The sequence below is a fragment of the Notechis scutatus genome, chromosome 2 (assembly GCF_049901735.1).
Source record: "Notechis scutatus isolate UNSWTSFEM ecotype Mainland chromosome 2, rNotScu1.2, whole genome shotgun sequence".
Taxonomy (NCBI): Eukaryota; Metazoa; Chordata; class Lepidosauria; order Squamata; family Elapidae; genus Notechis; species Notechis scutatus.
The window spans coordinates 102989634-103013183 of NC_142010.1; the positions used below are offsets into that span (position 1 = coordinate 102989634).

The 23550-nt window shown below is 37.9% G+C and overlaps 1 protein-coding gene across 1 annotated transcript in view; it reads left to right on the forward strand.

Moving 5' to 3' along the window:
* Positions 1–23550, forward strand: part of DNAH9 (dynein axonemal heavy chain 9) — a 235061-nt gene that overhangs the window by 191689 nt on the left and 19822 nt on the right. Inside the window, exons 60-63 of the mRNA XM_087955634.1 lie at positions 70–263; positions 5523–5671; positions 8252–8379; positions 23077–23304. Of these exons, the coding sequence (XP_087811760.1) occupies positions 70–263; positions 5523–5671; positions 8252–8379; positions 23077–23304 (699 nt within the window). The remainder of the gene's footprint in view (positions 1–69; positions 264–5522; positions 5672–8251; positions 8380–23076; positions 23305–23550) is intronic.

A 23550-nucleotide genomic window follows, 5' to 3' on the forward strand; every position in this document is an offset into this window, starting at 1 on the left:
TTATCAGTTTCAGAAACCATTGAGCAAAGCCATACCATTTTTCATTTATGGCCATTTCTCTTTTTCCAGGCCTTGTCAGCCATGGAACAATTTCGGAACCTGGATCGTGACATTGAAGGGTCTGCCAAGCGCTGGAAGAAGTTTGTGGAGTCTGAATGCCCTGAAAAGGAGAAGTTCCCTCAGGAGTGGAAGAATAAGTCAGCTTTACAGCATCTGTGTATGATGAGAGCACTACGACCTGACCGTATGACTTATGCTGTCCGGTGAGTTCATAAAGTTCTGAGCGATGCCTTAGTCAATAGAGTGAAACTCTAAGCTTCTGATGTGAAGTACCCAAGAAATGCCAGATGAATCATATCTCTTGTCCTTCTAGAGTCCCATTTCTGGCTTACAGTGAATCATTTTTAATTCTGCACTGACTTTCTCCTCATTTTCCACTTAATCAGAGTAGACTTAATAATGTCCATTTATTCGTTACCATTTTCAGATTTGATTGTCTGAATGGGATGCAAATGATACACAATTTATTGTCATGGTCTAGTCTGTTTCCTTTCTTTCCCCACAAATAAATCAATACTGGGTGGTTTTCTAATTAAAAAACAAAATTTCCAACATTACAAAAACTCAAAATTAAATAATTATTTTTTTAAAAAAGCCAGCCAGATATGTTAAATATGAAAAATGTTAAGCCACTTTTGAATGTCAGATTAAACAATGTTTATTTTCTACCTAAAAGGAATATTTCTAAATAATATGGAGAGATGGAGATCTCTTCAATTCTATTCTCTCAGAATGACTGATTATACAGAAAATTTATTTCTGTGTTTCCAGGTAACACAGACCATAAGAGTTTGCTCAACATTTGTGAGCCAAATTTTAGCTAGCTTAAGGTCTTGACTAGTGCAAGGCACAATGATGTTCTGATTTATTCTAGTAAGGATATTTTCTATTCACATTAGTTTTGTGTTACTGATACCTGATGGTAATAATTGCATTATCTTTGTCATAAGTCTCTTTGAAAGTATCTTGTACTGCTGGAAAATTATGCTATGTTTCTCTAATGCTCAATTTCCCTTTGATTTTTTTAAAATACATGCAAGTAATTTTTCCATACAAGGTAAAAATTTGGGTAGCTTTATACCACAGCATCCCAACTTGATGATCTGATGAATTTGGTCTACAGTTTTAGGGTTTGAATACTTTATTGAGAATTTTTGGACTTGTAATAATATTTTTGGTAAACCCAAGACAGAAAAAAGAAAATGTGTACTTTTAAATCAGTTTTGATTCCAGGTAACTGCCTGGTCAACCCTCTACAATTTTTGGGCAACATTTGTTCTTTTTAGAGCTGAGAGTGACTGACCCAAAGTCAACCTGCTTTGAGCCTAGGATTAAACTAAAACCTACAGTCACCTGTTTTCTAGTCTGGTATAGTAAGCACTATATCAAGAGGAAAACAACCATGCACCACAGAAACATCTGAGCAGGTATTTCTTCAGCAACTTTTAGAATAAAGGACCCTATCAATATATTTTATTCTTAAAAACCATTCAGTCAGAAAAGATCCCTGTACATAATAGAAAATACTGTTTATATCACAACAGTTATGATATAGACCAGTGATTCTGAATCTTGGGCACTTTGGCTGGGGAATTCTGGGAGTTGAAGTCCACCCCTCTTAAAATGGCCAAGGTTCAGAAACACTGATACAGATACATATCAGAGTGCTTTTAGGAAATGGAGCAGTGGCTAAGTGGCTGGAATCTAGAAGAAGGAGCATCCATCTTACAGTATCCCTGCAGACTCCACTTGTAGAAGAGGAATCATGTCAAAATCCCAAACTTCTTCCCTAATGGATTATAAATTCTACAGAAATGCTCCCAATAAAATATACATAAACCTTACATTTTGCTAACATGAGCCTCTCTTCAACCATTTAATTAAATCATAACAATTACTACAAAGTTATTTTTCCCCCATGTTGATACCGACAGTTTTGCATTTTGTAAGGTTTTTGAATTGTCCCAGGGGCATTTTATGCAAGTCAAGCATCAAGTTAAAAAAAAAGCAGGATGTCAGTTTAAACAATCGTAATAATTACTGGAACTATCCTGTGCAATCCTCCTTGCACTCTCCTGGCTTATTGCAAAATGAAACTGCTTTTACAGAACGGTTTCCTTTATATCTTCTCATTAAACATTATTGCCTTTCTACAATAATTCCTGTTATTAAAAATGCCAGCAAGGAAAAGAATAGCCCATCCTGGCATCTTCACGACAAGCAGATTTCTGCATTCTTGCACATCCGAGGGCAAGACATATACCTTCTATCTCTCAAATGTTAAAAATAAACTCTTCTGGCACAAGCAAGCCCTGTAATTGATTGTAACATTTTTTTCTGTTATTTCTCTGAGGTTCTGTGAAAAAATAGGGCTTGTAGCATTATTCATCCCTACAGGGAAAAAAATAAACAAATAAATAAGTAATAATACCAAGAAGCCAGTTGCTGTTTTATTATTTAATAAAACAGGTTTAGCAATATGCAGGCAGGCACACAACAATGGTACAAGAGAAAAGCAAAATGTTGTTGCTCCACCAGGATTTCTTTATTGTTTAACACATTGCTTCCAGAATCTTTTCCTTTATTACTCAAAACCAATGATCAGAAGGTCCTTATTTAAATGTTGTGATTGGGTAATGGATTTGTGTGTTGTTATCTAAAGAAAAAACATCTTTACTGATTTTGGGTAATTTTGCCAAGTTTGGGAAACAATGGTTTAACAGTTTAGTCATCTGTTGGATATCAGATTATGTCCCTGGACTCAAAGATTTTAATTTGATTTTCAGCAGCTGCGTGATTATAGTAGAAAAACAATCCCATACTCATGAATTAAAGAATCACAAAATTTGGAAAATCAATCATCTAATTCAGCCTTTCTCACAAGGAAGGAATATCTGATGGTCTGCCCAGCCTTTTCTTCAAAATCATTTTGAACACGTCTAACATAGAGGATTTATCAGTGGGTTTTCAACCTTGACATCTGCAGTAAAATAATTTCTATTTCATGTTATTAGCATCACTTTTTGTAGATCATGTCGAAGCTGTGGAATTTGTTTGGAAAAATGGGAAACCCAGAACATCTCATGGTCCCAATGTAAAACTTATGGACAGATTAGGAAGTCACAATATCAACTGAAATGTTGAAACAAACTGGCTCCAGACTGGCAAAGGAGTAAGACAAAGTTGTACACTCTGCCCTTACTTACTCCTCTTCTCCTCTCGTCTTATGTTTGGATAGGAAAATGAGTGTGATTTTAAAACTAGAGGGAGAAACATCAATAAATTCACAATGTTGATGACATTATTCTGAATGATGAAAATGCAAATGACATGGAACTGTTATAATGAAAGCCAAGAAGCATAGGGAAAAATGGGAATGAAATTAAATATGAGAACCACAACAAACAGACTTAGAAGTGACAATGAAGATATCAAAATAGTGGATTAACTATTAAGGTACAGTAGTCAAGAAATACAATGCAGACCAGCAGTAGTACATCAATGAAGTAAAAGGTATTAATTTCCGATATGATGCTTTATGGAAAGAAAGCTGGACTTTAAAGAATAAAACTGAATGACTATTGATGGTTTGGAACTTTGGTGTTGGAGAAGATTCCATGGATAGAAGGTGGTTTTCTAGCAATGGTCCTTAGGAAGGGAGTGGAACTAAGAGATGCATTTATTGGTATTCTTTTTAAACATATTTTAAAAATATTGCCTGCATACATGACTTAATTCTTGAGAAAATATAGATTTTATGGCACCACCAATAGCTGTCTTTTTCTAAATCATGACTGAGAATAATGATGGTAGATTGCGTACGAGACTGGATAGTATAATAATATATTGCAATATAAGCATGTTCTTTACCATTTCCTGACTTAGTCTCTGATGGTTCTCCACACCATTTTAGCAATAGTAGCAGTGGTGGGATGCAAACGTTTTTACTACTGGTTCTGTGGATGCGCCTAACACACGCTTTGCACAAATGCGGAGCGTTAATTGGGCAATTTTAAGCTTGAAAACTTAAGTTACCATCAGCACTGGTGAGTAAAACAGCTGAGGCATGTCAATCCTCTCTGCCATGTGAATCAGCTGACCTACAAACAAATAAAATATAGGACAGAAAAGGGTGGGGATGAGTTGGTGGGGCCACCTGTTGACTGGCGCTACCGGATCTCTAGAACCGGTGTGAACTGGCAGCATACCACCACAGAATAGCAGTAAGCACTTATACCAGGGGTGGGATTCAAATTTTATAACAACCGGTTCTGTGGGCATGGGCATGGCTTGGTGGTCATGTGACTGGCTGAGCATGGCCAACTCAACATCACTTACATTGAGGCACGCATCTCCTCGCCTGGCCTCTCATGACTGTGGGGATGCTGCAACAGTCGTAAGTGTGAAAAATGGTCATAAGTCACTTTTTTCAATGCCATTGTAACTTTGAATATCACTCCACACAAGCAAAGTACCAGCAAAGGAGGAAAGAAAAAACTCCAGAGATGTTCCTGAGACAGGAAGTCTAGTCCTGCCAAGAATGTAATAAGGATTAACGGAGAGGCAGTTTCTGTAAGCAACACCAGAATGTTTCCTTCCTGCCTTCCTTACAGGATTAGGCCAGTAATTTCTTCTAACAACCAGTTCTCCCAACTGCTTAGAATGTTAACAACTGGTTTTAGCGAATAGGTGCGAACCTGTAGAATCCCACCCCTGACTTATATACTGCTTCACAGTACTTTAGAGCCCTCTAAGCAGTTTATAGAATCAGCATATGCCCCCAACAATCTGAGTCCTCATTTTTCCGACTTCGGAAGGATGGAAGGCTGAGTCAACCCTGAGCCTGATGACATTTGAACTGCCAAATTGCAGTCAGCCAGCAGTCAGAAATAGCCTTCAATATTGCATTCTAACCACTGCGCCACTGAGGCTCTTAAAGTTTAAGTATCTTGCATTCAATGCATCTAAAGTTTTAATAGTTTTAATAATTTGGGTAGTTTGTAGCAATAAACAATAACAATATTGGTGCCACAGTATTGGCAACATTAAGACGTCTTATTAAAACCATAAATATTTCTTGTTTAAAATACATTTTCATTATTTTCATAAGATGGATGACGTGGAGCTTATTGCAATCTTGAGCTTTCTGGAAATCTAACCTTTATCAAGGGCAGAGCATATGATTGGTCAATGCAATGCTTAAGAAAAAAATCATTCACTTTTCTCTCTGGGACCTCAAGTCAATATTCTCTTTCAGTATTGCCAGCTGGCATATTAGGTGAATAAGCTGGCACTTCTTCTACATCTTACTTTTTTTTTCTGTTACTGGATTTGGGAGGTAGAGATATTCAGTCTTCAGTCTAGGGTAAGTAATTCTCATATCTTATAGTTAATTTGTTTCCTTAATTTAATAAACACATTGTAATTGCCACATATAATTCTTTAGCAATCTATTCCAACAGGGATTTTGTGGAAGAAAAGCTTGGGAGCAAATATGTGGCAGGACGATCTCTGGATTTTGCAACATCATATGAAGAGTCAGGACCTGCGACCCCCATGTTCTTTATCCTCTCACCTGGAGTGGATCCTTTGAAAGATGTAGAGAAACATGGTAAATACAGCGCATCGGAAGCCAAATGACACTACTGCATATGAACTTATTTTATCAAAAACAAACAAATAAAATCCCCTTTCTTTGTTGGTTCCAGGGAGAGGCATCTTTTCAGTTTAGCACACTGCCACAAATGCCATAATCTTATACTTTATTTATACCTCCATTTTTTCCTCCCTTCTGCTCAAACACCTGGCACAGCAGTCCTATTTTCACATCTCTCCGCTGACTGTTGAATTGTGACTAGCAGCCCAAAACAGAGCCTGCTGCAACCTCTGTTTTGATTGGGTGTGAGAAGACCACTGATAACAGAGATCTACATAAAGTAATTGTATTAGGAACTCCTGAGTGAATAATCCCAAAGGCAAAACTTTTCCTGATTCTAAGAGTCCGAGATACAGATGGACCAGATTTCTTAGTATGAGGTTTGCTATGTGGTTATGATGAAAGAGCTGTGATGTGAATGTCTTACACCCCCTTTTGGGGAAATTTGCTATAAAAACATAATAGAAATCTTTTTTTTTTTAAAAAAAAGATCAAGACTCAAGATGTTTTGAATGTTACCTGAACAAAATCAAACACCCTCATAAAGATATGCAAAAGGGTGAATCGAAGAGCTGCAAAATGTAGGCTGAGATAGGCTATATCCACCTGGATTTCAGTTTGATCTAGTATGTGCAATCATATGTTTATCCCACTCCTATGAAAGATACGACATCGAGAAACTTACTGGATTTTGACTCAATGCAAAGGCAGCATGCTTGTATGCAAGCCATGTTATCAAAAAGATTAGGAAGCCTTTGAGGTTAGCATCCATTGTGCAGACTTGGAAAATGGATTTTTATTTGTAAACCCTGTGGGTCATGATAATCCATTAATATGCAACACACAACAAGAGTTACAGCCTTCCCTTTGTTGTTTGTTGAACTCACAACTTGTACCTCTGAAAATAATCACAGTTTTTACACAGCACTGGTGTTGGCATGCTGTCTTGGATGGGAATATATGCCAATCAGAGTATGCAGGATACAGATGGATTTGCATCATAAATCTTTGCCATTGTATATTTTAGATGTGTGAAAGGATCCCATGGCTTATTCCCACATTTTTCTCTCTGGACCAATATACATCCAGATGTCAACATCTGGTTTTGATGTATGAATTGTTAATTCAACGGCAGTAAAGACATTGAGCTTTTTGTTATTTTAATTGGAAGGATCTAATGCACATCTGATTGCACTGCAACTCCTAAGAGCATCCGTCTAAATAGAGAAAAGCTCATTAGAAGTGTCTGCAGCAGTTAATTACAGAAAGCTGTGTTAGTTCCTCACCTGTACAGAATATTGTTTTTCTTACCTTTGTAGCAATTCTGAATTGTCAGTAGCAAAAATCCCAAAGACATCTTGGATTGTTCTAAAATCCCTTGCGTATATAGTGCATTACACTTGGACTCACTTGTTCTCCATTTGACCCATGGCAAGTTGGTGAAGCGTCGGACAAAAGGCAGATCCACACTTTCTGCTTCGCTTCCAATCCCAGCCCACTGCAAATACATCAGCACCAGTATCTTCCAGTTTTGATCCAAAACTTCTGTTTTCTGACCCAAGCTCTCTTAAGCCCTTTAAGTGGATGGCTTCTGTGGCATTTTAGTAGCAACCACAGATCCAATTGGCTGTTGTGCTTAGTTTATCCCTTCCCTCCAGTGGCAAGTCACTGTGGATCAACAATTAATAACTATTTTAATAAATATATAACTGTACATATATCTCTAAAAGAAAGCACACGATCTCTGTGCTTTTTTTCACCCCTTGCCTTCCCACCCCACCCAACCCATCATTTTCCTACAGTACCTCCTTACTGGAAAGTTGCCATTATCTTACAAAGGAATACAGGTGCAAAAGAACTAACAATTTCTTATTCCTTTTACTACTGTAGCACCAGAGCAACAATTGCACAGTAAGTGGAGGGAAAAAGTTTTTTTTTTTTAAAAAGGTCTGTGTAGTATAAAAGGAGTTACTGTGGGAACTGGGGTACGAAAGCATCCATGCACAAATATCGAAGGAAAGGCAAAGAGATTTGTGAGGATGGAACAGTCCTTAAAGACTGTTAGGAAAGACTACCTGGGAGTTATTTAAAGTGGCTTGCCTTCTTTGCATGGATGGGAGGACCAAGAAGCAAGGGAATAGCTATTCAGGCCCCACTGCCAACTCACAGCACGGTGCCTTAAGAAACATCCAGGAGCACCATGGGAGATAATCATTTTAGGAGGCAGGGAAATATTGTTCCCAAACACAATCTCAATCTATGAAGATATAAAGTACTATTTGTAGTAGTGCACGTGGGGAATTAAACAGCAGATTTTGCCATGAGGCTTAGTCATTAGACTTTACATAGGAAGAGAAATGGGGGAGGATTAACACCTCCACACACCCATATGTGTTGTGCACTGTGATCCCAGATAGGATCAGCCTGCACTCAAGGTAGTAGATTTGGTACAAAGCTAAATCTGTGGCTGCCAATCCACTGCGAGTTGCTGGCCCTGTTTTTCTCTGGATTGAAATGCTTACTTTCTCCTTTCAGGAAAGAAACTTGGCTACACATTTAACAACCGGAATTTCCATAATGTCTCACTGGGGCAAGGTCAGGAGATAGTAGCAGAACAAGCCCTCGACCTGGCAGCAGCAGAAGGACACTGGGTTATCTTGCAGGTCTGTGTACTCTTTTGGTTTGGGAGAAAAGGTCTCTTGCCTGCCTTCAAGCCATCTGTTATCCAGAGAGGTGAAAGCAGGAGAGCAATTGGGAATAGAACAAATCACTCTTTGACAAATCTCCCAGTCTTCCACTGCCTAGAACTCTGTAGAAATACCAGCCAGTGTGACCATTATGTGGGTGGCTAAGAATAATGGAGTTTGCAGACTAAAAGAGCCACCTGGATGGTGCTCTTGTGGGAAAAGCTGCTGTTCATTTAGTTTTACATCAGTACATTTAATCTGCAAATTGGTGTAATGGCTAACTTCTTCAGAAAGGGCTACATAGCCCATGGAAACAAAGCCACTGGTTGAACTCTTCTTTTGCTGCTGTGGCCTTGGGGAGGATTTGAAGGTTTGTATTCTTCATTCCAAAATGACAAGTAGGATTCCTACCCACCTACATACATTGCTGAATGTAGAATTCACGTTCTGATGCCCTGATAAGACTATGTATACTCTTTTATTATGTGTGTGTGTGTGTGTGTGTGTGTGTGTGTAGGAAAAGATATATCAAGCTGAGTTTCAATTCTTTGTCAAGAATTGTTGAATTTAGCTGTGCATATTCTGCATATTTTCATTTTTCTGGCATCTGCCTAGGAGAGAGAGCAGTGTGAAATGTACCCTGAAGCTGTGCCCTCTGATCCATGAAAATTCTTCTCCTGTCACCATTTATTGTTTTGGCATATCATAAGGCATGATTTATTTATTTATTTATTTATTTATTTATTTATTTATTTATTTATTTATTTATTTATTTATTTATTTATTTATTGTTTTTGTCAATTGCTTACAAGATAATAGGTATAAGTAAAAACCTAGTTATGAATACATGGATACATATAAGAAAAATAAAAGAAACAATAGGACAGGGACGGTAGGCATGATTGGTGCCCTACAGACCTCTTAGGAAAGGGGTGAGGTCAATGGTAGACAGTCTAAGGTTAAAGTTTTTGGGGTTTGGAATTTCACTGCAATTTACTTTCATCATTTTAAGGTACAGAAATTAACTTCAAAGAAAATGTGTAAAAAATGTTCAGCAAGTTGAATTCTTTGCCTAGGCTGAGCTACATTTAGAGACTGAACTATTGAGACTCTAGTTTTCAGCCAAGGGAGAAACGTAGGGGTTGTGATGGTAACATTTCAGCTTCAAGAATGAAGATGGCAACTATCACTGAGCCACATGATTGCTTATATATTGGCTCTTTCTATTTAATCATGCAAATGTAGCTCATTTAAATGGGGGGGGGTTTGGATTGATGTGTGGGTGAGAATTTAGATGGTTTCATTAAATATTAAAGCCATGTCAATGATGTACATGTTTTCATTAATTAGGCACACAAGTTTAAAGAAGTCAATCAATCCTGATGTACCTATTTTTTTTTGCTGTTTTTGAAGAATTTAGTGAATTTTTATTTTATTTTATTTTTATTTATTTGTCAAAAGCTTACAATATAACAGAAACAAGAATAAACACAAGTTTAAATACAAGAAATAGGAACTAATAATTGGGGACAATAGGACAGGGACAGTAAGCATAATTGTGCACTTATGCACACCCCTTATAGACCTCTTAGGAATGGGGTGAGGTCAACAGAGGGTAGTTTGAGGGTAAAGGAGTGGGGGTTTGAGCAGGTGACAACAGAATCAGGTAGTGAGTTCCAGACATTGACCACTCTGTTGCTGAAATCATACTTCCTTCAATCTTTATTTATCAATGATACACTTTTATTTTTTTATTTTTTTTATTTGTCAATTGCTTACAAGATAATAGGTATAAGTAAAAACATAGTTATGAATACATGGATAAATATAAGAAAAAATTAAAAAATATAAAAGAAACAATAAGACAGGTATGGTAGGCATGTTGGTGCGCTTATGCACGCCCCCTACAGACCTCTTAGGAAAGGGGTGAGGTCAATAGTAGACAGTCTAAGGTTAAAGTTTTTGGGGTTTGGGGAAAAAAAACCACAGAATCAGGTAGAGTATTTCAGACATTGACCACTCTGTTGCTGAAGTCGTATTTCCTGCAATCAAGTTTGGTGCGATTAACCTTGAGTTTGTATCTATTGTGTGCTCTTGTGTTGTTATGGTTGAAGCTGAAGTATTCATTGACTGGCAGGACATTGCAATGTATGATTTTATATACTATACTTAGATCGGACCGAAGGAGGCATAGTTCTAGGTTTTCTAGGTCTAGAATTTCGAGTCTGGTGGCATAAGGTATTCTGCAACGAGTAGAGGAGTGGAAAACTCTTCTTGTGAACTATTTCTGGACTTTCTCAACTGTGTTAATATCAGATATGTAATGTGGGTTCCAGACTGATGAGCTGTATTCAAGTATTGGTCTAGCAAATGTTTTGTATGCTCTAGTTATTAGTGTAATATTACCAGAGAAAAAGCTATGTAAGATTAGGTTAACAACTCTTAACGCCTTTTTGGCTATGTAGTTACAGTGGGCTCTAGCACTTAGGTCATTAGAGATGAGTACTCCAAGATCCTTGACAGAGTTTGGATCATCAACAAGGTCTTGACTATTCAGCCTGTATTTTATTTTCTGATTTTTTTTGCCAATATGTAAGACAGAGCATTTATTTGTTGAGATTTGAAGTTGCCATTTGTTTGACCATTCTGATACATAGTCAAGGTTTTTTTGAAGGGTAGCAGTATTGCCTGTGGTGTTGAATAGCTTTACATCATCAGCGAAGAGAACGCAGTTGCTCTTGATATGATCACAGAGGTCATTTATGTAGAGTATGAAAAGAGTTGGTCCTAGAACACTGCCTTGGGGAACACCACTGTTGACAGGTACAGAATTTGATAGGACGCTCCCAATTTTGACCATTTGTTGTCTGTTTGACAGGAATGCTTCTATCCAGTAATGCAGGTGTCCAGAGATACCGTAAGATTTTAGTTTTAGGAGTAGTTTGTCGTGTACCACTGAATCAAAGGCTTTACAGAAGTCTATGTGGACATCTATTGCTTTGCCCTGATCGAGTTGTGTAGTCCATATGTTTTTGCAGTGTAAGAGTTGCAGATTACATGATAGTTTTTTTCCTAAAACCAAATTGTTTACTAGAGAGTAGGTTGTTTGTTTCTAAGTGGAGGATGATGGATTGGTTAATAATTGATTCCATGACTTTACAGGTGACACAGCATAAAGAGATTGATCTGTAATTTTCAACTAGGCTGGGGTCTCCCTTTTTGAAGATGGGGATGACCGTGACTTGTGACCATAGTTTTGGCAAGGAGCTGGTCCTGAAAGATTTTTTAAAGATTATGCTTAGAGGTTCGGCTATGGCAGTGGGTAGCTTTTTAAAAGTAGGCACATATTCCATCTGGTCCAATAGATAGAGATGATTTTAGGTTGTGTAGTGCTTTTTCAACATTGTCTTCTGTAAAATCAATATGTATTAGATCATTGCAGTTGTCTGTGGTTTGACTAGGAAATACTGGGCATGATCCATTGCTGTTTACTAATACTGAGCCAAAGAATGTGTTAAAGAGGTTGGCTTTAATAGTGTCGTCGTTGCAGTCTTTACCATTAGGTCTTTTCAGGGGTGGGATGGACCTTGAGTCTTTTAGTTTTTGTTTACAAAATTGTAGAAAGTGTGGGTGGAATTGGTGCGTAGAAAGTTTTCTTCTTCTTTAATGTGATAATTGGTGCATTCAGTTTTTATTTTGTGGCATAAATTTTTGTATCAGCTTTTGAAGTTGGCAATGTGACCAGATTTGTTTTTCCACCAAAGTGATTTCTTTTTGGATTGAAGCTTCCTTATTGTTTTGGATAATTTGTTTTTTCTGGTTTTGGGAGTTGTTAATGGTACATATAGTTTGATGACTCTTTTGACTTCAAGTAAAAATGTGTTGCAATGGTCTTCTACAGTATTGCATCCAGAGAATAGAAATTGCCAATCAAGGGATGAGAGATTGTTGTTTATAAGATCATAGTTGCCTTTTTTGAAGTTATAATTGGGGATTCCGTCGTTTTGATTATTTTTGTGTGGACGTATGCTGAGGCAAAAGTCAATCATGTTGTGGTCACTGTTGGAAAAGGGTTCTTTAATTTGTATTCCATAAATTGAATTCAAACTATTGCAGAAGATGAGATCGAGACAGTTGTTAAGTCTAGTGTTGTTGGTTACTAGTTATTCTAGTCCCAGATTTGTTACTGCATTGTAGAAGGTTGCATGTGTGGGTTCAGTTGTACATTCGTTAAGGGTCCAGATAATATGAGGTAGACTGAAGTCACCAAGAAAGATATAAAGCATGTGGGCAGGATGCTGCCCATGTTAGTAGCGTATTTAGCTTGTTTGCATGTTTGATGTCATAATCAGGGGCTCTGTAACATAGTAAGAACTGAAATGTGATATTTAAGGACAGTTCACAGACGATGGTCTCAGGAATAGCAAGGTCCTGGGTAACTTGGGTGTTTTTTAGATGTAGGGACTTTTTATAGAAGATAGCAACACCACCTCCTCTACGGATTTCATGATCTGATCGGTAAACATGATAGTCTCTTACTGTAGTAATGGAGTCAGGGAGAGATGCATTGAGCCATGTTACACAGACAAATATAATGTCGAATTTAGCTGTATTTAGTAAGAGGAGAAATTCAGGTATTTTATTCACAAGGCTTCTTGCATTGAGTAGCTTGCATTTAAGGCCAGTTGTAGTTGGAATTGAGGTCGTTAGGAGCATGTGTGCCTAGTTTTGAGTGATGGTGGGTTGGATGAGGTAGGGTTAGATGTGGAGTTGTGGGTTGTGTGACTTACTTTTGATACAATCTGCGCGGTAGTCAATGTAGAGATCCTTCTCTCCATTGTCTAGACATCTTTTGAGTTCATTTTGGAGTTCACTGGAGTGGATTCTTTGCAGTATGGATAAGTCTGGTCTTGAGCGAAGTTTTTTGTGGTTGGGATTGGTTTTTGCAATGGTGTTTATTGTATGAATGAATATGTATTTGCTGGACTCATTTTTGCAAACAACTCTACAAAATTTTGGGGCCACAGAGCCATCATTGTATTTGGACTCAGGGCCATCTCTGGTTATTTCAGTGATATCTTCAGGAGAGATGTTTGTTGTATTTGAGTTGCTTATGATAACACAAACTTTGGTGATGTCATCTGATTTGTTGATGTCTTCGAGACCAAATAAGATGGCATTTGGACGTTTCTGTTCATGTTCCATGGTGTCTCTGATGAGTAAGGAGATATTATTTGTGGAATTATTTGAAGGGATGGTAATTGTTTGTGGCTGTGGTTTGGTGGTTATTTTTGGTTGTAGTTGTGATTGTAGTTGAGGTAGTGGTTGTGGTTGTTGTGGGATTTGATTTTGAGGTGATAGGTACTCACTTATCTGTGCTATATTTTCTTTTCTTTGTTTAAATCTTGTTTCCTGTCGTAATTTGTGAACTACATCTTCATCTGAAAGCCAGAATTTTGGGGGAAAGAATCTAGGCACTACTGTAGCTTTTCTTAACTTAACCATAGTCTTTGCTTATTAATCAGAATGCCATCGTCTTTCTTCCACAATTTACTTAACAAAATTCCTATGTTCTGTCCCCATTTTCATACATTAATATGGAACTGAATTGGGTTCATGTACTAAATTAAATCACAATGAACTGCTCAACCATAACAGTGCGCTGATCAAAAGACTTGGCAGAAATTTCCCTGTTGCATGTTAAATAATTGGTTTACTTGTTAAGCATTAAGAAGTGGAAGGCTTGTTTGCAAAAAAAGAGAAACCAACGAAACACCCCTCTTGCCCGCTTAAAAAACAATTACCTTCAACCTTGAATTCTTTGCCAACCAAATTTGCATTTCAGAATTTCCAGACTATGTTTAAATTGGGCTCTTGAAAGACATTTAGGTAGAACAATCATTTTGTACGTCTTTGGCTTTCGCCAACTATCAGGGTAGAAATTGTACACCACGCTTCTGACTCTTCTGTAGGCATTGCCCTCTAAGCATAAGTTTACAGCCCTGAATAAATTTTAAGAAACAAAATAAGGTATCTTAGTGTTCTTTTGCCTCTGTGCGTTACCATCGTAACATAAATAAACCTCACCATGTGCCTTCTGGCATAAATAAACTATATATTTTGCCCACCACCAGAATAAAATGCACTTGAGCACGCTGCAGAGATGCTTTTTTTCCATCTAGAAAACACCTTCTGTGATGTAATGGAAATATAAATAGGAAACAGAACTGTTTGGGAGAAATTTGGACTTCTTTTTACCTCTTAGGAGTGATAGACCATTTGTTGTATTGGAAAACTCCTCCTCGTCTTTCAAATCTAGCATGAGACAAGGCTATTTCTTTATTTATGTGCACACACCCACACTCAGTGTGTATCAAGGGATTTGGGGGCCCTTTTTTTGAGAAGCAGATTTTGGAACTGATGAAATGCACAGAAAAGTAAGGGTCAATGCTCCCCTCTCAATTGATGTCTGATACAGGTGTATGACATCTTAGGACACAGTTTCCATATTCATTTATGAAGGCTTTTATTGAGGCTTTTACTTATGCATTGTCTATTTGAGTGGGGGAGGGGGCAACTGCCCAGTGGGGATGCTTTAACTTGGATCCTTTAGTGCTGTAGTTTTCCCTTAGAATAATCAGTAAAATGAAAAATATACCGCTAAGACAGGGACATGCAATTATTTTTGGTTGGACCTGCAGTTTTAAAATTATAATTATTTTATTAGCTGAGAACTGATGAGAGTCTCTTTGACCTATTTTCCCATATTTGAATGAAGATAGGGGGAGTTTTACTTATAGCAGCTGCTTGGAAGCTTAGCATACTTATTTTCCTTAACCCACCAGTGTATTCTGAAGGATTCTGGGAGGGGAGACTACAAAAAAGAGGTTTAGAAGTTCATGGGTTTGGGGTACCTCATCCCCTAAAAGGTATATGGGCCATTCCTTTGACTGAAAGACACCCAACCTAAACCACATTGGCATAACATTTATTGCTCAGAAGGTGTTAGGCTGATTCCTTCCCCTGGCTCCAATAGAATGGTCAAAAAAGTGACTGAGGTTGTACCCACAATAAATTCCAATAGCTTGTTGCCTACTGAAGAGGTAAAACATTACTTTAACCCTGGAACACCTAAGGACAACTTAAAGTTGCTTCAGGTGTATATTAGGAAAAAGTTTGAAGTCAAAGTCACAGTAATAAAAGAGGACAAAAAAGTTGGAAGGACGTATTTAGGCACAGTTAGACCCCCCCAAATAGAAGAAAGCTGGTGGATTAGACTTAAATTTTATATATCCTGGCATCTTGTTTGTTGCAGTGATGTGTTAGAAGCCTTCAGGAAGGCCACAGTAATGGCAGGAGTCATTCTGATCATGATCCAATAGCTAATTGGATATTGGCAACTAATATTGTGAGACATATTACCTCTGATGTGGTAGGTAATCATTATTGGTAGTTATTGCTAACAAATAAAATATGAATTTCTCTAATTTTAAAGCTATGTTTTTTAAAATCAGCACTTTTATAACTTGTGTTGCCTATGTTGGCTATCCTGGATACACAATGCAGTCAGCTGACCTAGCAAAAATGTCTGCTTCAGGCTTTCTCAGCTTGATATTCCTCAGATATTTTGGAAATGGAAGTCCCTCAGAGGTGCAAGTCAAACAATCTGGAGGGTTCCAGGTTGGGGAGGGTTGAGCTATAGAAGATGGAAAATATCCTGATATAACACATTTTCATTGAATTTCTACTGATGAGTAGGAGAAGATCAGTGATAACATAAATTATTGGTTTGTATGTTACTGTTTCTAAGAATTACCATAGCAACATCAATGTCTTTTTGTAATAATAATTTTATTAAAGTTCAAAAACAAGATAAAGAACTACTACAAATCAAGAAAAACATTAAAAATGAAAATATATAAACAGTGTAAAGTAAAAAAGAAGGAAAGAAAAAAATGTAGAAGAAAAAAGATATGTAAAAAAATGATTTCCATCTTTATCAGGATAACTATAAACACTTTCAGTAACTTATTATTCTCTCTAATATTTCAGCCAATGATCTCTTCTTCCCATATCTCATCTCTATAAACAAATTAGAAAGCCTCTTCGTTCAATTTTAATCAGCAAGAGTCCAGTAAGAGTTACCAGAAATAAAATGTCTATTTTAAACTTAAATAAATCAGTTTCATATTCCCTTCCACTTTACACAGTAACTTATCATTTTTCTCTAAAAATGCAACATTTTTTTTCTTTTTCCATATAATTCTGCGTATATCTTGTCATTTTTAAATCCATATCAAAAACAGGTTGGTTCTTAGCTGTATCCATTTCTATCACCTCTTTTAAACCCATTTTTATGATAGTAGACAGTCTTAAAAAAAGAAATTTCTGAATGTACTGTTGCCAAATATTATTGAATTCTTCCAAAGTTAATGTAATGTTTTTCTCCATTCTATATTCACTTTTTAAAATTATAATCTTTAGTTCTTTCTGGTTGCCTCTAATGTCTAGCCCTCATATAATGTTTTTGTCTAATCCTCAATATTTTCCTTTGGGAATGTTTTTTACTCTATTAAATTTTTAATAGAATTTTAAACAACCTACATGAAGGATTCTTACAATTAGTTTCAAAATCTGATTTCAAATCCATCTGATCCCTTAGATCAGGGCTATCAAACCCGTGGCCTGTGGGCCAGATGAGTCACGTGCTGGCCACGCCCACGCCTGGTTTAGCAAAGAGGAAAAAAGTCCCGATACGTCACGTGATGCTGCCGTGATGACGCGAGTTTGACATCCCTGCCTTAGACTGTTCAAAACTTTCTAAAATCAACATTCTGGCCATCTTTTTCCTGCTTATTTCAGAATATTTTTAATGCTCTTATGAAGCTTCTTTCACAAAGGATTGGAGGAGGATCCCCTGGTGTGATTTAACTTGTTCTTCTGAAGATTCTTAATATCAAATAAACAACAATAAAAAAAACAGAAACAGTTAACAAGCCATTCCTTAAAGTGATTAAAAACATTAACACAAACCCAGTGTCCCTTTGAAGGCTCCAAGGCACAGCTTAAACCAGGGCTGTCCAACCTTGGCCCCTTGAAGCCTGGCGGACTTCAACTCCCAGAATTCCCCAGCCAGCAAAGCTGGCTGGGAATTCTGGGAGTTGAAGTCCGCCAGGCTTCAAGGGGCCAAGGTTGGACAGCCCTGGTTTAAACAAAGCTGACTCTCTTGGTTCCAAGAACTTTATAACTTGACAGAGATTGCTATTTTATAGTCTCATTTCAGCGGTGGTCTGCTACCAGCTTGGCCCGCTTTGGCCGAACTGGTATTAAAAAAAGCCAACGATCAGCTGAGAGGAGGAAAAAGATCCTCCGACAATCAGCCGAGAGGAAAAAAGAAGAGAAAAGCGCAGGATCAGCTCTCCCACCCCGCTCTGTGGTTTTCTCTCCTTTCTCCTCTCAGCTGATTGGCGCTGCAGGTCTCAGCTAGGATAGGGAAAGTTGCGTGCCGGTGGTAGGCAAGCCACACCCACCAAGCCACACCCACCAAGCCACACCCACTGAACAGGCGGTAAAACAATTTGAATCCCACCACTGGTCTCCTTGTAGGGGGCATCTGTATGGAGCACTACGGATGATCTCAGCTCCTCCCCTTTATCTAAAAAGAGGGATTTTGATGCACTGACCTGTTTGCCAGCAAATTGTTCTCCAAGGTTGTTGAATCCCCCCAAACCAAATCTGTGTCCGCCATTGTTTCCATGGAAATCCATTGCAACACCATATTTTTTTTCAAATAATGTTTTAAAACCATTACCTACATATGTCTCTTGTATGTGCATTCCCCTTTTCTGTCTGAACGTTTCCCTGGTAAATTACGCAAGCGGCTTCTTTCCTTTCAATGCTACTCGCTGGGTGCCTTTCTAACAGGAGCATGCATGCATATGCTCAGATTCTCCCACATAGCAAGTTAATCCTTGAAGGGAAAGGTATGTACCTTACGTGAAATTTTCAATATCAAAAGTCAGGAGTAGCTGATGATCACACCTTTGCAGAAGTAGTAGTTGGTCTTTTTTAATTTCATTTTTAATTTAACATTTTTAAAAGAATCATGGAATTAGGTAACGCATGCTAATGAAATTGAAGTTTTAAAATTTTCAAAAACCATTTAACTCATTGACTAATTCCTAATTGAGTTGTTAGTACTCCCTATGAATTGAAGGCAAAGGGAGAAGGGGATGGATGGCAGAGGGTGAGAAAAGCAGTCACGTGTCTGCAAGGGAATCCTGACCATTGGAACTTCAGAACCAGATCATAAATACTCCTGGGGAGGTTTATCATAACTTTGAACGGGTATTAAGCAACCAGTCATAAGTCAAGGATTGTCTGTAAAACGTGTTCAATAGATACAGGTAGTCCTTGACATACAACCAGTATCTTACTGACCATTTGAACTTACAATGGATCCCCCCAGAAGCTACTTAAGACCTGGAATCAAAGTTCCAACAGCTGCCTCCTTTTTTGTGCTCACATAATTGCATTGTGAACACTTGGCAACTGACCTGCATTTAAATCTGTTTGCAATGTCCATGGTCAGGTGGCTGCAATTTATACTGTTTTGCCAGAACCTTCTGCTTAATTCTGGTTTATTGCAAAAAAAAAAAAAAGCCCATAGCAAAAAATGAGCTTGTTTAACAACTATGTGTTTGCTCAATGACCACTGCAAAAAAGATTGTAAAATCAGGTGCAGCCACGTGATGATTCATGACACTGAGTGGGCTCAATCACCATTGTAAGTCGAGGGCTACCTTTCCTTTGACTTCTGAGTCATTCATCCTATGATTCTCTTTTTTACTGTGTTTTCTGCAAATAATCCAGAAAAAAGAGAGTTCGTTATAAACAAGAGAAACTCCACCAAGTTCAGCAGCAAGAACAGGTGTGTTTTGTTTTGTTTTTTGCACCATTTTGAAGTGCAACAGTAAAGTGGCTTTAGCAGATTGGTGAGAAAAAACTCAGTGGTGTGTGGGTGTGTTGCTTTTTGAACACCAATAAGCTCCAAGAACTGTCTTGGGATACACAAAACTTGGCACCTGGACAATTTTAATCAGTCACATGTTATCCAGGCAGCTGAACCAAATAATCTTCCAGAAATGTAATGCAACAGAAGAAAAACAGCCACCATGCCTAGTTCATTATGATGAAAGCTGCGTTCCCGAGATTGCCTGGGAGACACAGTAAAAAGCCTACATTCCTAAATTATGCTGTCTTAATCATGCTGTATATAAGTGCCTGTTGTGTTCTGTCAGTTTCCCCCCCTCAAAAATCTGAGGATTGTTTGCACTCTTCAGCTTGTGTCCACACTCTCGTTTCTTGTCTTATTCTTGCAATTTGGAACTCCAGGAGCTGCTCTGAACTATTCACTGAAATGAGAAAGATTTTGCTGACTGTCAGAATGCACAGTTGCAGCTCATAAAGACATTCTTCCAGTTCCACTTTATCATTAATTGATCCAGTGCACGCAGTCTTGGGCGCTGGCTTTCAATTCAAACATATGAAATGTCTATATATCCAGACAGTGCATTCGTGGTGCAGCCCTTGGTAATGCTGTGGATCCTTTTCTAAGTCAGTTTACCATGCGGATCACCCTAATGCTGTATTTGATTCAATTGTGCTATTATATCCTTTGAGGCATTTAGAGTTCTGGATTAAGTTCATGTTTCTGATTTTACTACATTCTTTTTTTACTACATTCTTTAACTTCTGGTTTGTTTTTTTATAAAATGTCCCAGAACTTTAGTTAGTTATTAAACCAGTAATAACTTAGTTTATTTACAGTAACTGAGAATGCAGTATCTATAAACCTTAAAACTGCTTTTCCCAGTAGAAAACTTATTTCCCACAAAATTCTAGCTTGCGTTCTTCTTCCGGACTTTCTTTCAAAATGAGGTATTGGTTCCTTCTTATGGTTATTGGTTGAAGAATATAATTTCACTCTTTTTTTTTGTCATTTGATTCACAAGCAGATGCAGTTTATACACATACATATTAAATGACAAGTTCATTTCAGGGGAAGAATTTACCCAATTTACTCATAGTTTCTTCTTTGATTACTTCTACCAGGAGAACTGGGGACTGGTTTGCTGGACCACCTGACCTTCAGTTGGTGTTGGTTAATGCCAGATCTGTCTGTAAGAAGGCCACATCCATCCACAATTTGGTGGTGATGAATGGGCAGATTTGACATGTACCCTTGTGCAGAGGATGGAAGGAATGGCCTTGAGGGACATGTAGACCTGGGTTTTGCCTCTGAGTAGTTGTTTGGTGATCCAGATGTGGAAAGTATTACCACCTGTCCTTTGTTGTGCCAGAACATTCTCTGATCCAGATACAACTGTTGCCCATTTCCTCCACAGGGCCAAGTCCCTTCAGAAAATCTGTCTCAGATGCCTCATGGATTCCCTTGGTTTCCAGCATGCACCTAGGGAGTTTCCTGATAAACTTGAGGACCAGATTCAGTGCTGACATGAGACAGTATCTTGGCTCCTTGACAAAGACACTTTTGAATGGCCTCTCTTTGTTTGTCCAATCCCAGTTTGCCCCTTGGTTCTCTGATGACTTCAGGAGCAGAAGTGGCAGAAAATCACTGGAAGACACACTGAATTTGACAATATGTCCCCTAGTTCTGGCTTATTCTGTGGTGATAAGACAACAGCAATGTACACCGTGCCCCTCTCCTTGCTTTTCAAATTAGAAAGTGAGCTTGTGCCTTTCAGAATTACAGCATACAGTAACTACAGTAAATACAATTGCCAACATGGTCGCCAACATCCGATGATGGATATGGCACAAGAAAAAGAAGTAAATACTTGACTGGCTAGGGTTGCTGTTTTGTTGGGATGAAGTGCCTTGTTCTACTCTCAGAACAACACTCCCCCCCACATTGTGTGAATACTACCAATATTACCAATAAAAAGACCTGGTGAAGTTTGATCAATGGCTAAAAATGAGGATACCAGACCACCTGAAGAAAGCACAATAACATTAATTCTGCTCACAGATAAATTACATTTCATTTCTATAAAAGGATGGACTTGTTCTTTGGTATGAGTGAAAATTCCAATATAATTTTTTCTCCTTGTCCTAGAATGGCTTCACTTTGACTTGCTGCACTTTATCTTATTGCGGATTGGCATGCAGTTGGCTTTTGAAATAGTGCTCATTCCCGAAAGGCCATAACATTTTTTAAAAAGGAACATTAGCTTCTGTTAGCAATAGGATTGCGCTGTGTTGTATTCTTGAGTCTTTCAGATGTATCCCCAGAAGCTAAGCTTTAATTTGTACCTGAAAGCTACCAAACAATAGCCCTTTTTTTATTCTGGAAGTGAAAGGTTTTTAAAGTCCTTCCCATTTCTAAGATAAGAAATTCCCCACACTTTTCAGCTGTTCTTCCTCACACAAAGACCCTGATTATCTAAATTGATGGCTCTCTACTAGCTTAAAGCTATCACTCTGATCTGTGGATTGTGATAAATAATATATATATGCCTTGCTGAAGATGTGTTCAGTTTCATATTTCTCTAGCATCCCGCCATTGTTATGAGCGTTGCTTATTTATTGAAATCTTGGCTGTGTCGGAAATTAGATTTTTCTGTGTGCTGGAAACAAGCAAGACATGTTTAGAAACCGCCTGCTTTTGTAAATCCCTATTCCTTGGTTCTGTGCATCTCTATTTGAGATAGATGACTGCCCTGGATTTCTCGATCTTGATAGAATAATTTAAGTCTTCCTTTAACATTTTCATTACTCATAGATCAAAGTTGAAATGTTTGATAAAAGTATTCTTTAATTTAGATTTATTTCTTATTTATTTTTATTCAAAGAAATATATATTGTATATTTGCTTTTGCCTTCCATAATGGAGTTACCCATACAAAGAACCAGGCAACATTTTCTTTTATAGCATTCATGCTGGTGCCATGTTTACATTTTTCTCAGATAACATCAAAAGTTCCCATCCTTTCATCCTATCAGGCAATATGGTGTAGAATGGGTATCTCAGTTGGTGGGAAGACTCAGTCTCAGCTTGCCATATAAAACTCACTGGGTGATTTTGGGCCAGTCAGTCTTTCTCAACCTAGTCTATGCTGGAATGGTGGTAAACTGAAATGAGTAATTCTGAGCAAAAGTACCAGCATTGCAAATATTTGAAGGCCTCAGCTGAGCAGGATGTAAAATCTGATTTTCTGGTAACTAGCTTAGATTTCAAGGATGGATTCTTTCATTGAGAATAATCAAACAATTTTATTTCAGCCGTTTACGGGAAATTTGTTTAGTCTGGAGGAAATAATGTTATTTCAGTAACAGTACATTATTCTAACAAACAGAATACCATCATCACCCCTAAGAAAACAAACATTCAGAACTGTTTCCTTAATTGCTGGCTATTTGTCTTGATTATTTGCATTTCAAAGTGTAGAAAATCCACATTGTTTATGTGCAGCTAATGCCCAGGGAAGTGATTTATAGTGCTCAGAGCTATTAGGCAAGGTGTTTTTTTCTTCTTGTTTGTGTCTGTGTGTGTCTGTGTGTGTGTATTACAGTACTTCTTATCTTCCGCAAGATATAGATGCAGCAGCTGCTTTAAGAGAAGAATCTAATAACCTTGCCTTTCTCTCCTAGAACATTCACCTGGTGGCCAAGTGGTTGAGTTCTCTGGAGAAGAAACTAGAGCAGCACAGCGAAGGTAGCCACCCTGATTTCCGGACCTTTATCAGTGCAGAACCTGCAGCTTCTCCCGAAAGCCATCTGATACCACAGGGTATCCTTGAGAATTCCATCAAAATCATAAATGAACCTCCAACTGGGATGCATGCCAACCTGCACAAGGCTCTGGACAACTTCAGCCAGGTATCCCTCTATCCTTGCTCCCACCTCAGGGAGATGATGCTCTGTCTCAGAGCCAGGCAAGGAAATGCTATACAACTGGATTAAGATTACTCCATTCAGGTCTATTAGCTCTTGGGGGTGAGACATCTCTTATAACTGGAACCTCATCTCAAGAATTGAATTGTGTATGTAATCTCAAAGTCCCTGCCAACATTGTTTATCTAAACTAGCCAAACATTTCCTCTTGTATGTTGACTAGTCTTGCTT